This window comes from Microtus oregoni, unplaced genomic scaffold (genome assembly GCF_018167655.1).
Source record: "Microtus oregoni isolate MIOR12 unplaced genomic scaffold, Mior012 000001F_ref0000356, whole genome shotgun sequence".
Classification (NCBI taxonomy): domain Eukaryota; kingdom Metazoa; phylum Chordata; class Mammalia; order Rodentia; family Cricetidae; genus Microtus; species Microtus oregoni.
The window spans coordinates 14,254,700-14,269,638 of record NW_024543060.1 but is presented as its reverse complement, the minus strand read 5'-3'; the positions used below and the strand labels follow the sequence as shown (position 1 = coordinate 14,269,638).

The 14,939-nt window shown below is 38.4% G+C and overlaps 1 protein-coding gene across 4 annotated transcripts in view; it reads right to left on the bottom strand.

Moving 5' to 3' along the window:
* The window catches only part of Zc3h13 (zinc finger CCCH-type containing 13), a 71,040-nt gene that overhangs the window by 40,080 nt on the left and 16,021 nt on the right, over positions 1 to 14,939 (bottom strand). For all 4 annotated transcript variants that reach the window (XM_041668978.1, XM_041668998.1, XM_041669006.1 and 1 more), the window contains exons 5-6: positions 5,760 to 5,868; positions 494 to 633 (exon numbers count right to left, since the gene is read on the bottom strand). In XM_041668978.1, the coding sequence (XP_041524912.1) occupies positions 494 to 633; positions 5,760 to 5,868 (249 nt within the window). The remainder of the gene's footprint in view (positions 1 to 493; positions 634 to 5,759; positions 5,869 to 14,939) is intronic.

The following is a 14,939-nucleotide window of genomic DNA, read 5'->3' as shown; positions in this document are numbered from 1 at the left end:
GTGGGGGAAAGATAAAAACCAGAGCAGTCCCATCCACTGACATGAGACCAACTCCAGAACCCATGCTTTGAACTTATGTGTTACCTAAGCAGTTCTAGCAAATACAGATATCAAAAAAGTACTTTAAAGTTAAAATTTTGAAAAATTTCCTCAGGAAAATCAGAAATTACTTCCAAATAAATTCTATTTCCACACATGAGAAAAGTAAACAGGACAATCTAGAAACATCAGGGGCCTGATGTGTGTAGAACTCATTTTGTATCAGGCTGATGGGTACAGGCAATGGAGTGTCCGTTTGGTTCAACAGCAAAAACATTTTCCACTTAAAACATCATGCAAAGATTGAATAATTAATCTTTTATGGTGGCGCTGATACGTGGGGAGCTGAATAGTTTATCACTGTGTTAGTATGAATTAAGCTACAGCTTGGAGTTGACTTCTGTGCTCAATATCCACAGCTATGTTAGTAATACATTCACTTCAATATACATACCTCCTTTTGAATGATAATTTCTTCTCTTTTATCCATGTTTTCTTGTTCCAATTTCATTAATTCTCTCTGTATTTTCTGACGCTTCATTTCCAATGACAACTCATGCACATAATCATAATTAATATCTCCATTGTCAGAATCTTTAAAATACAAATTCCACTATTTGTTAGACACTATTATAATTATGTGTAGAGAATTAGACTTTTCAGCAAATTTTTATAGAACTTTTAAAAGTGTATTCTTTCATTAAAATAATATTTCTATGAAGAAATTCCTTCTGAAAATCTAATATTACAGTTTCTATATTTTCTGAAAGTGTCTTATGGCTATCAGATGTGTGGGTTTTTATTACAAGAGATTTTTAACAGCTAGAATTCAAGCTGGGATGTAGCAGTGATGGAGTATTTATCTGCTTATGGCCATGGCTCTGAGCCCCAGCACAGAAAAAACTGGATGAAAGCAAAACAGAAATCACAATTCAAGTACTAAACTATGCACTGAGGGCGCCAAGGCCTTCAATTCTTCACACAGGATAAGAGGACCTGTGTCCCTGCTTCAGCCTCTTTACTAAGGGGAGGTTAGGCCAGGAGTTTGGGACTTTAGTTCTCTAATTCTGCCCTTTTGATTGGGAGAGAGAGGACTGATTTGTGTCTAAAAGGAAAGGTAACTAATTTAACACTAATGTGTGCTAATTTTGTTTCTTTGTTCTTTGAAACAGGGTTTCTCTGTGTAAGAGCCCTGGTTGTCCTGGACTCACTCTGTAGACCAGGCTGAATTTCAGAGATCTGCCTGTCTCTGCCTCCGAAGTGCTAGGGTAAAAGGTGTGCGTCTCCATGCCTGGCCCGGTCCCTGTTGCTAATTTAAGGAGTTCTAGCATTTTTGTTTCAATTGACCTAGATTATCTTTTTATATCAGATCCAACCATTCATTCAATGGATCTAGTGTCACCTTTCATGCCCAGTCTTTTCTGATGCAAAGGATAAGGACTGTTTTTGCTTGTTTGTCTTTTGTTTTTAAAGAGTAAAGGGAAGGGGGTGTAGGTTAAAAAGATCTTCTATTGCAATTACAGTTGTTCTCAGTAGTTAGTGGCACTCAACCCCTCACCCAAGAAACCTGGAGGAAGGGATCCATTGACTTCCAGACTAATCCTTGACCATACATGGCTTGGTCACAAGCCAATGTGCTTCCTGTACACCCTTAGCACTTTACAACAATTGCCACCCAAAGGTAAATAAAATGAGAAATTAAAAAATAAAATCACTAAACACCGTTCACTTAATTACTTTAAACACAAGAAAATAGATTTAATTGCTGCGCATAGTTCAAATGCATTGCGACACCACTCTGCATCCTTGCCTGCTGTGGGGCTGCTAACTCTATGTCCACGGCCTGAGTGACTGATTCACCAGTAACGTATAGAGTATGACTCTAAGTCATTGGGAAAATATTATATATGGTGACAATAGTATATTTAACACAGCAGAAATATGGAACAAAAAGATGCCAACACAACAAAGAAAGGTTGACGTTATTTAAATAGATTCTTATTAATTAATGGAAAAGATGATTGAGTACATGGACAAAGTAATTCACACAAAAAGATGTAAATGACATATAAATAAATCTTCTAAATGTTTTGCAGAGCATTTTCATTAAAGCATTGTTTGGTGAGGCACAGTAAGGGTATAGTGGTAGAATGGAAGTTAGTACATCTAGCCTATAAAATGATTTACTAATATGGGTACAAGTCTTTTTTTGGGTGTAAAAGTCTTAAGAATATTCACACTCTTTAATATCAAAATTGTTTCTATTATCTAAAAATAGGTCTTAAGAACTACAAAAAGGATTAAAGACTAAATATTTGAGATTTCCTTGCTTTTCTGACACACTTTCACTTAAAGTCTTAAACAAATCTGAGTACAGAAATAAACAGAAAATTCCCTTTAGACCCCAATGGTCATCCTCATAGTGTCAACACTAAATGGCAGATTAGTGCTGCATACATAAAATTCTCAGTACAGCAACGGAACTGCAAGGCATACTGGCTCACATCTGTCATTCCAGCACTGGGAAGGATGAAGCAGAAGAATGCATCTGAGGCTAGGGTGAACCACTAAAAGAGATCCTGTATCAAAACAAGAAAAGAATAACCACCCCTCCACCCACCCACAAAACTACAAACATTGTCACATAAACAAGGTCCCTCCATATCACTCTCACACACACACACCTCAATTATCTTTACTTTAGTATCTGGCAAGAATTTGATAAGCTAATATACCATGGCTTACGCAGTCAGTCTCCTCCTGAGGGATACCAATGTCTTTTTTTTATATAAATTTATTTATTTATTAAAGATTTCTGCCTCCTCCCCGCCACTGCCTCCCATTTCCCTCCCCCTCCCCCGATCAAGTCCCTCTCCCTCATCAGCTCGAAGAGCAATCTGGGTTCCCTGACCTGTGGGAAGTCCAAGGACCACCCACCTCCATCCAGGTCTAGTAAGGTGAGCATCCAAACTGCCTAGGCTCCCACAAAGCCAGTACGTGCAGTAGGATCAAAAACCCATTGCCATTGTTCTTGAGTTCTCAGTAGTCCTCATTGTCCGCTCTGTTCAGCAAGTCCGGTTTTATCCCATGCTTTTTCAGACCCAGGCCAGCTGGCCTTGGTGAATTCCCGATAGAACATCCCCATTGTCTCAGTGTGTGGGTGCACCCCTCACGCGGTCCTGAGTTCCTTGCTCGTGCTCCCTCTCCTTCTGCTCCTGATTTGGACCTTGAGATTTCTGTCTGGTGCTCCAATGTGGGTCTCTGTCTCTGTCTCCTTTCATCACCTGATGAAGGTTAATATTCAGGAGGATGCCTATATGTTTGTCTTTGGATTCACCTTCTTATTTAGCTTCTCTAGGATCGCAAATTATAAGCTCAATGTCCTTTATTTATGGCTAGAAACCAAATATGAGTGAGTACATCCCATGTTCCTCTTTTTGGGTCTGGCTTACCTCACTCAGGATAGTGTTTTCTATTTCCATCCATTTGTATGCAAAATTCAAGAAGTCCTTGTTTTTTACTGCTGAGTAATACTCTAATATGTATGTATTCCATACTTTCTTCATCCATTCTTCCATTGAAGGGATGCCAATGTCTTGCTGCTATACACAGGGCTGCTATAGTAACTGCCTTGATTTAGGAGTGCAAGGATTTTTCTATGAAGTTTCTCAAACTAGGTTTGCTAGAATCAACATACAGTTTCTGTTTTTACTGCGGCAAAATTGAACTCACACACAACTTTGCCAATGGAAATTACCACTTTTAAAAACAGTATTTTTATTTCTGGGAAACTGATGGGTAGACAATTCTGTCTTTGTTTTTATAAGTCTTTCCCTGCAGCAAAGCTGGAAACTTATTAGCCATTTCTAGTTCTTAGGCATTATCCATTTAAAATTTCATGAGTTTTTTAAAATGGGACTATCTTCTTTAGTATCTATGACAGTTCATTATATGTAATATGAAGCATTATCTTCATTAATGCTTACATATGTCGTCAAGTATTTTCTTCGGTATAACATCTACTTTTAATTTCTTTATTTAGTTATAAAACCATTTTTAATTTTTACACATTCAAGTCTTCTGTGGCTTTGAGATTTTATAGTTTATTTTAGGATAATGAATCTGCTTCCAAGATTACCAAAGTACTTTCATTTCATGTATTTTTCTTCTCCTGCGATGATATTTTTTTTAGGTTGTTCTACATGATGAACAAATAAGGGAAGAATTAGGAAGCAAGAAGGAAAAACCACAACCATCATACCATCATAGGAGAGGGAACATGGCAGCAGGTAGGCATGGCGCTGGAGCAGTAGCTGAGAGCTTACATCCTTATCCACAAGTTGGAGGTAGAGAAAGCTAATTGAGAATGGCTTTGGCTTTTGAAATCTCAAGGCCCACCCCAAGGGACACACCTCCTCCAACAAGGCCACACCTCTTAATCCTTTCCAAATAGTTCCACCAGCTGGGGACCAAGCATTTAAATATATGAGCCTATGGGTCATTCTCATTCAACAGCCCCCTCCATACTCCCTCACACCCATGTACACATAAGAAAACCAAAGGTATAGAAGAGAGCATAGAATAAATATACTAAGTTGATGAGAAAGGAAGAAATTGGCTTTCAAATGCAATGGAAGATATTGACTTTATATAGAAATAGAAAGATATCTTACACAGAATGAAAGAGTATCAAATCCTTCAATATATTACATAATTCATTAACCACAACAGGGTATTATACCTTTCCTGTTATTTTATAGAAGAGGTATTATAAAATTTCAATGAATTAATCATAAGCAAAATTTCTATATGTTCGTAGAAACAACTTTTTCATAGACAGCACTGGTGGTTTCCTCAATAAGTACTGATTTTCCAGTCATGGAAAGTGACTAGAGTGCTTTCCCATCTTAGTCTAGTGGCATCCTCAGACAGCATCTGAAATAATAGTCACAAGTGCTTTAGTCTTGTAAGTTCTTGGTCCCTGTCACAGGACACTGTAGCTCAAAAGCAGTATGTGACCAAACAGGCAGGGGCTGTGCTCTGATGCAAGCTTACCTGCAGCTACAGGCAACAGTCTACACACTGTAGTGTCTAGCATTGGTCTGTCTTCAGCTTACACTAAAAAGGTATAGGTTCTTAAAGCCAACACTCTCAGGTGAAGATATAAGTCGTATTACAATGTATTCAACAAATGTTGATTCCTTGGTTAAGAGTGCTCACTCACCAGAACATCAAAGATGTGGAGAAGACCGACTTTTATGGTGTTTACTTGGCAAGACAATGAGTCAAAGATGGTTTTTCTAATTTTCATAAATATCAGTATTCAATTATTATGTAACTTCACTTTCTTCTGAAAACTAAAGCCAACAATTTCTTGAAATTAATTTTAATAGTCTCATTTATTTTATGTAAAAAATTTAGATTAAATTTTTAAAACTTAGTATTGTGGAATTTTAAGGTTTACAAATGGAAGAAAATCCCAAAGGACACAATAAAGTTCTGAGTGGGGGAGAAAGAAAGAGCAAGTTGAAACAGATAGTGCAAACCTCCTTTGCTGTACCTGAACTGCTACTATCTATCTGTTTCTGCCTGACAATGCAGTTCTCATCAATAGGATGATTCTGAAGCAATGTGAGGATCACAGTTGAAAGGTATCTCAAAACCCACAGCAGGCCAGTGAACAGTCAGATTCTGAGCCAAGCAAAAACTTCCGAACTCACCATCTCTGTTAGTCTCCCATTCCACATGTTCTTCTTCGCTTTCTGGAGTTCTCTCCTTAACAATTTTTATGTCTTCCTTGTCTCTGTGTCTCCCTCTTGAAGATTCTTTCTACAAAGGACACATACACAAACTCAGGTTACCAGATGGTTAAGACAGTGTGAGGCCATTGTTGAGTACACAGCACTTCCATCTCACTCAGCCTTGCTTCTGGGGGAGGAGGATTTGTAAGTCATTCATTACCTGCAAATTCTAGTGCAGCCATATGAAGAAAATATTTTACTAAAGAAGAGCAATATGATAAATGTAAGAAGTAGCTCAGACATTTTTAAAAGTGCAAAGAAACCCTAATACTCTGACGTTCTACTCCATATTAAGCTTCTATGTGAAAATCCACTCAGTAAAAAAGTTTCAAACAGATAAAGTACAATGGAAAGATTAGCTAAGTGACCACATATAAAATCCAACTTTAAAAAGGCTGACCCATTGAGCAGACTCTTAAAATAACCATCTAAAACGTATGCCCTAAATAACAGCTACTTGCCTATAATCAAAGGATGCATTAAAATTCATTTTAGTAATTTTATAAAACCTTTTTAAAAATTTTTAAAAACTATTTTAGTTAAAGCAAATGATATTTAACACAATTAACGCACTAAACCTTAATACTGTAGCTAAAATACTAGAAAATATTAGGGTTTAGATATCCCAAGCTTAGTGGCTTACACTCCAAATTGGAAAACAGTGATAATTCAATTTATAAAGTAATTCAGTAATTAGACTGAATACCCTGTTCTTTAAGATCCCAAACCAGATTTTATTAAGTAGCAAGAAATAATTGAAGCTCCTCACAGGGCACTTACCACTTTTATGGAATAATCTAAACACTAACTATGATTGTCAGATTAAGTGTTTAAATTTCTGAATACTTCCAGTCATAAAACTTGGTTGCCTGAAACACAAATTAATTTTTCTTTAAAGTGTTCTTTCGAGACTCCTTCTAAACTTTAACATTTAGGTACAATTTCTAAACATTAATTCCAAAATCGCTTGCTAGGTATCACAGGCTGACAAAAGCCTGTATAAGAATGAAGTCTACACAAAGCTGTCAAATGGAAACATGACTGAGTAAAAAATTATTAATTTCATCCCATGGATGTTAATACATGACTTCCATTAAAAATAGAATGTAGTACCAGCGGCAAAAAAAAAAAAAAAGAATGAAGTCTGCCATGGAAAACTTACAAAAGACCAAGAAATAAAGAAACGGTGTTTGCAGGACAGTGAAAAGAAGAGGCGGATGACTGGCTGCACCAGAAAGCACAGGCTGTGCAGCACCAGGGAAGAACTGCCCCATGTCTAAGACAGCTTCTGGATGGCAATCCTGCATACAACAACCGGCTTTCTAAGGAACCATACAAAACCCAGCTCTCACGTAGATATAACAAGGGTTACAGAGCAGCAGCGCTGGCACAGCAAACCACACAAGATGATCTGTAAACCTGTATGCAGCATGCTATTTGGATCACATTATGAACCAGAAATACAATAATGACTACATTTCACCAGTTATACAATAGTTCATATTTATAGGTTTAGGACTGTCTAATCTTAAGTTGCCCATGTTTTTCAGTGCAACTCAACTCTGTCCAGAGATCACATAGAACTTCTATTATATGATATACAGTCTGTACTCAGGCTTCAACATGTAGTAGAATTTCAAATTAGAAGATTATATCTTTTTCTAATATACAGTAACCATCCCACTTAAAACCGTAATACAGGAAATTATCTTGCCAACACATGAGGCTTTAGCTCATATACCAGTGTGCTGGTGTTGGTTAACTTTATGTAAACTTGACACAAGCTATAATTCTCTGGGAGAAGGGAGCCTCAATTAGAGAACAACTCCTTAAGATTCAGTTCTAGGTAGGCCTACAGGGCATTCTCTTAACTACTGATTGATGGAGGAGGGCCCAGCCTATTGTGGTTGGGGCCACCCCTGGGCTGGCTGTCCTGTGTTCTATAAGGAAGCAGGCTGAGCAAGCAGTGACAAGGATACCACCAAGCAGAACTTTCTCCGTGGTCTCTGCATCTGCCCCTGCCTTGGCTTCCCTTAATGGACCGTGACTTGGGATATGAAAGCCAAATAAACCCTGGCCTCCCAAACTGCTCTAGGTCTGCTGCTGCATCACAGCAGGACTAACAGTGACAGGACAACAGGAACCCATTCCTCCATTCTCTCTACTCAGCAGCCTCTAACTCGCTAGGCATATCATTCCTTTATCACATATGTAGCATGGTCTTCTTTCAGTTTCCTGAATTTCCTCAGTAGAGTAGCTTGATAGCTTCTTTGAATCTTGAACATACTAGTTAGAAGCATAACCTTCTTATACTTTATTATATATTCTAAAGTTAGTATTCATATTGGAATACTATTAAGCGACCACAATATTTTAGGCCAAATACTTCAGAATAGATTATTCAGAATAGTAATATTATTTTGTTATTATATTATAATATATTGTATTAGTATTCTTAATAATTCTATATTATTAGATATAATAATATTTAAAAATGTAAAAGCTATTGCCATTGTTATTGGTTACCCTGATCAGAACCTGATAAGTTTCTTTTGCTAAAGACATCACACACCCACAGAACATGAAGAAATCTAGCTGGTACTAAACTGAAAGTTTCCTCCCTAATGGCTAGTTTTCACAGTGCTGGCAGATACTGTGCGCACTACTAGAGGAGAAAAGTCATCATCAGTCTTACCCAGCTGTGAACCCAGGGGGCCACAGTAATGGCCTGTCTAGTAAGATAGACCTACTTGCGCAATACTGACAAAAATGCTATGGGAGTAAGCAAGCACTTTTCTGATTGGACTTAATGCCCACTCCATGTGACGGAACCTACGCCTGGCACTCAATGAGGCCAAGAACCTGGAGCTAGATAGGCCGGGCCTAGGAGAGGATCTGCTATTATTCTGCTTAAATGGATACAGCAGAAAAAAGACTTCTAATGACTTATTGCTATACCCACAGATCTGTACCTTTCTAAACCCCCGGCAGAGAAGCTTCTTCTTGCAGTATATGCCAACTAACAGAGACCCAGAATTGGTTTAAGTGCAGAAAACAAGAGACTCCAAAGTGCTCTTCCCTATATCACACCTCTTCCCTCAAGGGTCAGGAACTTTCTCAGCAGCAGGAGTAGTAAAAGACTGTAAGAGGTGGCGGATGGCTTCAATGAGACAGTGTGTTCTGGACACAACAGGACAGTGCACATATGAACTCACATGCACAAGACTTACGCAAACCCAAGCCAGACAAAATCTCAGAGTGGAGTAGGGAAGGTGAGCATGAAGCCTACTCCTCGCTAAGAAACTTATTTGGTTGCTGCTGGGGGAGAGCAAGCCCATTTTCTCTAATGGTGTAACCCTGATGAACCAGTAACACTCCGGGGCAAGCCCCACACCCAACACAAGCCCGATGGGTTTAAACAGAAGCGGGGGTGGGGTGGAGTGTTGAGAACAAGAACACACAAAGTTTGGTGGGTCTGAGAGGAGTTGAAGGATGGGGATAAACATGATCAAACATATTATATTAAGTTCTCATAACATCATTAAATAACATTATTCTCAAATAGTATTTCAAAGCATAATAAGTAGCAATGCAGTCTATGATCAAACACATTAATACTTTTATAGTAGAACCTAAGAATTCATGAACTGAGTTAAGATTTACAACTGGGCTATTTTAATGAAGACCAAGCTGTGATAACTAGTAAGTCTGTGCCTAACTTGGGAAAGTGCTTAAGGTTTCTTCCATTTCAGAGATCCAATGCTCGAGGGGTTTTAAATTACTTTCAGGTATATTCACTTTTCTTAAATGTTTACTTGTGGAGCAGATTATGCTCATTACAAGTCTTATCTTACATAGTAAGGAGACATTACAAGAATCTGAAATAAAAAGTATTGAGACTAACCATTGAAAAAATACATTATAAGTGTGTTGGTAGCCAAATAAAATGTTATATTTTTGAAAGGAATATATAATCCAATTCCAACCTTACAGAAGAAAATGTTTAATAACACTATATAAGTTATTAGAAAATTTAACAGGGAAAAATAACTAGCTCCCAAGGTTTCCAGTGACAGCTCTCTACTGTATATTCCCCTACGCCCATTTCTAGAGGGCTCCAATTATTCTTTCTTAATCTTTATCTCTCTAGATTCTATTGATTAGAACTAATTCTAATCTTTGAAATTATGCAAAACAGATCTAGTACTTCTTCTACAAGCTGACTCTTTAAATGTTTGGACATCACTACTAAATCCCTTCAATACTTTTCTATCGGACCAAGAGCCAAATGCATCTCACGTTTATCACAGATTTTTATTTCATGATTCTTACACTTTCATTAATCTACCAATCTTTTCTATAATAATATGCTGTTCTAGTTAGCTTTCTGCTATGACAAAACACTGACCAAAATCAAATTGAAGAAGGAAAGGGATTATTCCATAGAGGGAAGCCAAGGCAAAAGCCCAAGACAGGAACTAAAGCAGAGAGCATGGAGGCTTACTTCCCCTGGCTTGCTCAGCTACCTTCCCTTTTTTTGGTTTTTCGAGACAGGGTTTCTCTGTGTAGCTTTAGAGCCTGTCCTGGAACTCACTCTGTAGACCAGGCTGGCCTCAGACTCACAGTGATCCACCTGCTTCTGCCTCTCAGAGTGCTGGAATTAAAGGTGTGCCCACCACTGCCAGGTATTTTTTAAATCTCTCTCTCTCTCTCTCTCTCTCTCTCTCTCTCTCTCCCTCTCTCTCTCTCTCTCTCTCTCTCTCTCTCTCAAACCTTTTAAAAGAGTATTTATTTTTTCAATGTACACTGGTGTTTTGCCTGTATATATTCTGTGTGAGGGTGCTGGATCTCCTAGAACCCAGAACTGGAGTTATGGACAGTTGTGAGCTACCTGAGCTACCATGTGGGTGCTGGGAATTGAATCCAGGTCTCTGTAAGAGCAACCAATGTCCTTAACCACTGAGCCATCTCTCCAGCCCAGCTATCTTTTTTATACTGCCCAGCCCACCTCCCTAGAGACAGCACTGCTCACAATGGGCAGGGCCACCTTACATAAATTAGCAACTAAGAAAACGCCCCACAGATATACCCATAAGCCAATTTGAAGGAAACAATTCTTCAACTGAGGCTACTTCCCTCTTTTCGGTGTGTCAAATTAACAATTAATGCTTATTATGACACGTGACACTATTTCAATAGAACTGACCTCAGATCGAATACAGTTACCATCAAAACCCCAGCAGGTTGCTATTAGTCAGACAAACTGATGCTAAAGTTTGCACTGATACATCGATGCTAAAGTTTAAATTGATGTTATAAGAAATAAACAAAGGTATGAAAAGAGAAGATCAAATCTGGAGAGTTGAAGCAGCAGATCTCAATAGTTACTATAAAGGAAGCTACAGTCATCAAAATATTATGGTATCAGACAAACTAACAGCAGACTACATCAGTAGAGACCACCACAGAACACTGAGAAAGACCCTCACAGACAGATCAAGTGATGTGTGCCGGGAAGCAAAGAATACTCATGAAAAAAAGGCGTCTTGCACTGGGTGGTGCACAACAGCTAGGTGTCCAGTGATGCTGGACACAGACTGTACCGTTCTCACAAAACTTAACTCCAATGGATCACAGACATAAATATAAAGGGCAAATCTGCGGGAAAATATCTAAATAATCTCAAGTAAGTGATTTTAATGACCATGTATGTATACAATCCATCAAAGAAATAATTCATTAAGTGGCCTTCATTAAAATAGAAAAGTTTCACACTAGGAAATTTACTGTCAAAAGAATGAGAAAACAATTAAAAACGAGGAAAGAGTTTGAAAACTCTTTCATCTGCAAACATACAAAGTACATTACCTAAACACAAAGAACACTTAGAACTCAACAACATAAAAACCTGATCAAAAGAAGAGTGTTTCAGCAAAATGAAGACATCCAGATGACAGACAGTACATGCAAAGATGTTCAACATGGCAAGTGACTTGTTCATGGCAAATGAAAACTGCAGTGAATAAAAAAGTTCATGTTAGGCACACATTTCTGAGAAGACAAAATTCCATATAAGGATACCACTAGACGCCGGTAAGCTCTGGGCAGCAGGATTTGTTCACTATCAGTGGGCATGCATGATGAAAATCTGGGAACTGTTTGGTAGCAGCAGGCGAGGTGTCTATTTTCTCCCCACCCATCCCCACTCTCTGTTCTTTCTCTCTCTCTGTGTTTTATTGAGGACTGAATCTGTAGTAGCAGGCAGGCTAGGCCAGGCAAGTGCTATGCCAGAGATACCCACGCCTAGTCTTTTCTTTGGTTTTCTTAAACAGGGTCTCACTAAATTACCTAGTCAGGCACTTGCCTGAACTTGCCATCCTCCTGCCTTAGCATCCCCAAGAAGTTGGTGTTAAAAGCCTGTATTGTCAGGCTGGGCTAAACCAGTTTCTTCTGCTACTATCACCTTCCTCTCTCTCTTTTCCTTTAATTCTCTTTCTACACAATCCGGCATCAACATTCCCTAGTATTTAACCAAAGCTGCTTGTACACACACACACACACACACACACACACACACAAATCAGTCTGCAGAGGACTATTTATATTTGCTAAAACTGGGAGACAATCAATACACGTCCATCAGGAAAATGGTTAAATATACTACAGACATCAATGATGACAGTTCACAGAAACACAGTAGCCACTCTGGTGGGATACTGACAGTAAAGGCCACACATCTGAAGTGAGACAAAGCACACAGGTAGTCTCTGTACGTCCCATTCAGTTTTGCTGTGAACCTAAACTGCTCTAAAAAACATTAAGTTTTGAAAAGAGAAATGAAAATTATTATACTTGATATCATAAAAAAGAAATGCCATTGCGGGCTGGCATCCCTAATTCTAAACTTCAAAATCTGAACTGCCCCAGATCTGAACTGGGAGCACTAGCACAGGTCATGTGGAAACCTACAGCTGTCCTCACGCAAAGGTTCCATTAAAAACACAGGTATACAAAACCCAGCAAAATCACCTTCAAGCTTCATGTACATATTACATGAAATACAAATAAATCTCATATTGAGATAGGGTTGCCTCTCCCAAGATAACTCATTATATATATGCAAATATCCTAAAATCGGGGCGGGGGGGGAGTGAAGAGATCTAAAATTTGAAACACTTCTGGTTTCCAGCATTTCAGATAAAACATATTTAAAGTTTTGTTCCAAACATTTAAGATACAGAAGGATGACTAAACTTCACAAGAGAAATATAGACTAAAACTAAACCAACACACATCAGTCCCCTATCTTGCTGGAGAAGCCATTATGGCAATACAGCAAAGGAGAAAAGGAAAACAAATAGCCCCCCCCCCGACACACAGCAACAACATGAGTCTGCCTAGTCTTGTCGACCCCGCTCTAAGACATGCTAAAAATTATAACAAGTACACAGTCATTCACCACAGCTGGACAGCAGGAGCAACACTGAAATAACCTAAATCCCCATGCACAGAAGACACGGTCTAGTCAAACAATGAAACACCATGTAACTAGGAAAAAGCCTAAGAAATCTCTCAATATATTGCTATGGAATGATCATCACCTGTAAGAGAAACGTTTAAAAAGTCATGTGAAATAGAAGGTCATATTTTACGTATGAAAAAATTACACACAAATTTATGTGCATATATCTATCAACAAATGCATTTAATGTATGTAAATATATAAGTGCACATATATACAGATAAAAGCAGAACCAAAAAATAAATGTGGTCTATGAAGAAAAAGGCAGAGCAATCAAAATGTGGAAGTCAAACTTTTTAAATGTAAAGCGTTTTGAAATCACATTTTGTATATTTACAAAATTAAAAATAAATCCCAACACTTAAATTTAGAATGACAAAGATTAATTCATGCACATATTAATTTGGTGGTTTAAATACAGTAACTAGCTAAATCCCTATCGACTTGATTTAACAGATATACCCCAAACAAGATATATCCCAAAATAAGGTATATCCTAAGAACTACAAAGAAATTTAACTTCTCAATAACCCCATACATTAGTTACTCTCTCTTTCTATGTCAAAGACTAGAAAAAAAAACTGAACACTGAAGAAGTTTATTCTGGCTCACAGTTCGAGGGTACAGCTCACCATGGCAAGGAAGGAACAGAGACCCGACCAAAGACCAGAAGCAGAGACCAGACAGGAAACAGGGATGGGCTAGAACCCACTAGGTCCATCCTCAGAGACCCACTTCCTCCCGTGAAGCTCTACTGCCCAGCTTCCTATCCGAGGCATGTCCAACTTGCCGGATACAGGTACAATGCAAAATCATAGCAAACACATCCAAGAGTAGAGACGCATGCTCATAATTGCAGCCTGCATAAGAGGCAGATTGAGCAAGAGCTCAAGACAGCCTGGCCTAGCCGGGCGGTGGTGGCACACGACTTTAGTACCAGCACTCGGGAGGCAGAGGCAGGCGGATGGATATCCGTGAGTTCGAGGCCAACCTGGTCTACAAGAGCTAGTTCCAGGACAGGTTTCAAAGCTACAGAGAAACCTTGTCTCGAAAAAACAAAAAACAAAAACAAAACCAAAAAACAAACAAAAAGATAGCCTGGCATACACAAGAACAGGCCTCGGGCGCATGTGTCCCCTGCGCTGCCCCCTCCCCCATCATAAACATAATTAAAACGTTGTAAAAGGATTTTTATTTGTTGTTTGTTTCTGTAATTCAATTGCCTGGTTCTGGAATGAACTTGATAAATGTTAAAACGAGCTAAAATGTCAAATGGATAAACACCATACAATCCAAAGATGCCCCAACTGAAGACCAAGTTTTCAAACACATGAGCCTGTACGAGACATTTTACATGCAAACTCTATATCGTCTAAATATAATATAAAATGTGTGATAATGTAAAGAGAGACTAGAATTTTTTGCACAAGAAACCAATACAATTGTAAAAGCCCTAAAATCCTAAATCTGAATGATTAGAACTTGTCTAAGAGAAAATACAACCATGCTTCCTGATCACATTTAGTGAAAGGCCTTATAAACCAGGAGTGATCTAACAGTGGTAAGCCTCCAAGCAC